Source organism: Pteropus alecto, unplaced genomic scaffold (genome assembly GCF_000325575.1).
Source record: "Pteropus alecto unplaced genomic scaffold, ASM32557v1 scaffold3, whole genome shotgun sequence".
NCBI classification, from domain to species: domain Eukaryota; kingdom Metazoa; phylum Chordata; class Mammalia; order Chiroptera; family Pteropodidae; genus Pteropus; species Pteropus alecto.
In genome coordinates, this window is record NW_006442484.1 from 41,457,510 (window position 1) to 41,460,438 (window position 2,929).

A 2,929-nucleotide genomic window follows, 5' to 3' on the forward strand; every position below is an offset into this window, starting at 1 on the left:
CTGCTTTCAAGGTTAACATTCTGGCCAGGAGCGGCTCTTTGGTTGTCAGAAGGGCTGTTCCAGCTGCCTCCCTGGAGGAGATCACCACCTTTACAGGGCTGTATAAGCAACCACAGTTTGAGATGATTATTTAATCAACTGAAGAGTTGATAGAGATGGGTACTGATTTTAAAAAGAGAAGACCTGCAACTCTGTTGATGTGCACCTGTTCTGTTGCACCTTTACTTAACCTTGTCTGTGAATGTCCAAATGGACATAATGGGCATGACTGGTCAGCCTTCTACTCACCCATCATTGGCACCAACTATAGATGGATCCCTCCAGGTAACCTGTTCTTGTTCTGGGGGGAGCAGAGATTTCTGTTCATTAGGTCTGTGGGGCATTTAGCCTCCATGTGAATGTGGGTATTCCCACACAGCACTTTTCAGTATTTAGTGCAGTTGGTCAGAAAGAGCCATTGTTAACCAGTTGGCTCCCTTCATTCTATTCCGTGGAACTAAGGTCATGAGATTAGGCCAAAGGAGGACCGGATTCTCAGGTCATCAGTCTGGGCTTCAGTTTCTTCATTTGTAAGATGGGAGTGCATTAGTTTGCTAGGGCTGCTGTAACAAAGTATCACAGTCTGGGTGCCTTAAACAACAGATATTTCCTCACAGTTCTGGATGCTGGATGTCCAAGAGCAAGGTGTTGGCAGGGTCAATTCCTTCTGAGGCTGCTCTCCTTGGCTTGTAGATGACCATTTTCCCTCTGTGTCTTCACATGGTCTTCCCTTGGTGTATGTCTGTGCCCTAATCTCTTCTTATAAGGACATCAGTCATGTTGTATTAGGGCCCCCATATGACCTCATTTTATCTGAATTACCTCTTTAAAGGTCCCATCGCCAAATATGGTCACATTCTGAGGTACTCGGGGTTAGGACTTCGACATCTGAATTTGGGGGGAGATACAGTTTAGTTCAAAAAGGAGGCAAGGAAAGTATGAATGTGGGGATACGTAAACAATGGTTTTCTAACATATCTCTGAGGAAGCTCATGGTATTAGAGCGATGGACTATCTCAGTTTGCCCAGTTCTAAGAGGTTCCCCAGGATATATAGGCCTTTCAGTGTTAAAACCAAGGTAGTCCCAGGCAAGCCAGGACAATTGGTCACCCTATCTGTCCTCCCACAGAGGGCACAAAGCTGGCTCTTGATTTCCCAGCCTACCTCAGCCAGAGCTGTGCTGCTTCTCTCAGCTTATACATAAGTATCCTAAGTAAGATTTAATTTAACAAAAGGGTTTTGTGGCCAAAAAGCACTAGAAAACCAATTGATTCAATAGCCTCCAGGACCCTTTCCTGCTGCCACATTCTATGATTTAATTTCATTTGGACATACCAAATTCCAGCCCTTTGCGTGAAAACTATTAACTGATTGGAACAAAATTAATTTGGTTCTCGTTTAGGTGGTGGCCAAAAGTGAAATAGAACAGAAAGTTGTTTGTTAAGCCTTGCTTATTCTGAAGCAAAACTTGGTGCTGCTCTTTTGTGATGGCAGATGACATTTGCTGAGCACTCACTATGCTCACTTTATTATATCATCATCTCGTAATCCTTAATGCAACTCTGTTAAGTGAGTTGCATCACCAGTAGTAGTAGCCCCATGATGCAGATGAAGAAGCTGAGGCACAGAGAGATGAATAAGTAGCCCAAGTCTTAGGGCTGGTCAGGGCAAGGCCAGGATCGTGCAGGCAGTTTGACTTGAGAGCTACTACAGTATTGAATTTATAGGGCTCCGTCTTTATTAAATAGGTCAAGTGAGTTTGCAGCTCCTGGTACATTTTGACTCGAGAGCTACTGAGTCACAGTATTGAATTTATAGGGCTCCGTCCTTATTAAATAGGTCAAGTGAGTTTGCAGCTCCTGGTTAACCACTCAGTGTGATTCCAACACTAGGCTGGTGTTGAGCTTGGTTAGTCCTTGCAGGACCTAAGACCTGATCGGCAATGGTTGCTGTGCATTGACCGATGCCTGGTACAGGCACCACATCCTTCCTAGCAGCCAAGACTTTGCACATAGAGGTTGGAGACTGGTTTCTAGTGCCAATCAGAGAGACTTGGTCATGGTTACCATAACCCTGGGCGCAAAGATCTAAGACCTTTGGCTTTCAGACTTTTCCCCTGGCAGCAGCCTAGAATGACAACTGTCCAGTTGTGACAAAACATCCTCTTTAGCTCTTTTACTCCATCCTGTAGTGTTTATATACTCTTCCCACCCTTTTAAAAATCATGTTTTTAAAGGTGTTTCAGAGTCAAGTTTCTTCCCCGCTAACTTATACCCCCACATCTTAAGGAGGCTTCACATCCCCTTTAAAAAAGTATACTTAAAATAGAAAGGGAAAATGAAAAGAAAGTACCACGAGGTTGCTGGTGAAGAAATAAATATATTCTCGTTTTGAAAGCCTACTGCCCCCAATCCTGTGATCTGTTGCACATAACAAACTTATCTCCCCACCAGGAAACATTTGTATGGATTGTTTCATTACAACCCCACGATGCTTGGACTTGAATCGCTTCCAGATCCCACAGATACCTGGGAAATTATAGAAACCATAGGTAAAGGCACCTATGGCAAGGTCTACAAAGTAACTAACAAGAGAGATGGGAGCCTGGCTGCAGTAAAAATTCTGGATCCAATCAGTGTAAGTAATGGTAGTAAATAGTAACCACGATATAGTATTTCATGAACATTGAGTTTTCAACTTTGTTTCTGGTTCTAGGGATAATTTTCATGAAACCTGGCTTGAAATCTCAAAATGAGTCATGATTTGTCAGCTCAGCTGAATGACCGGACTCCCTTTGGAGTTAAAACTTGCCTTGACTTTCTGTTTCTTGTCCATTTTACTATTGTTTTGATTTGGGCCCTCTGGGCTCGTCAAAAGTTATTCTCTTGGA

The 2,929-nt window shown here is 43.3% G+C and overlaps 1 protein-coding gene across 1 annotated transcript in view; it reads left to right on the forward strand.

Annotated features, from left to right (window-relative positions):
* The first annotated feature begins 837 nt into the window (after positions 1-837).
* MYO3B (myosin IIIB) overlaps positions 838-2,929 on the forward strand; it is a 342,946-nt gene continuing 340,854 nt past the window's right edge. The window contains exons 1-2 of the mRNA XM_015596448.1: positions 838-902; positions 2,493-2,676. Coding sequence (XP_015451934.1) covers positions 838-902; positions 2,493-2,676 — 249 coding nt within the window. The remainder of the gene's footprint in view (positions 903-2,492; positions 2,677-2,929) is intronic.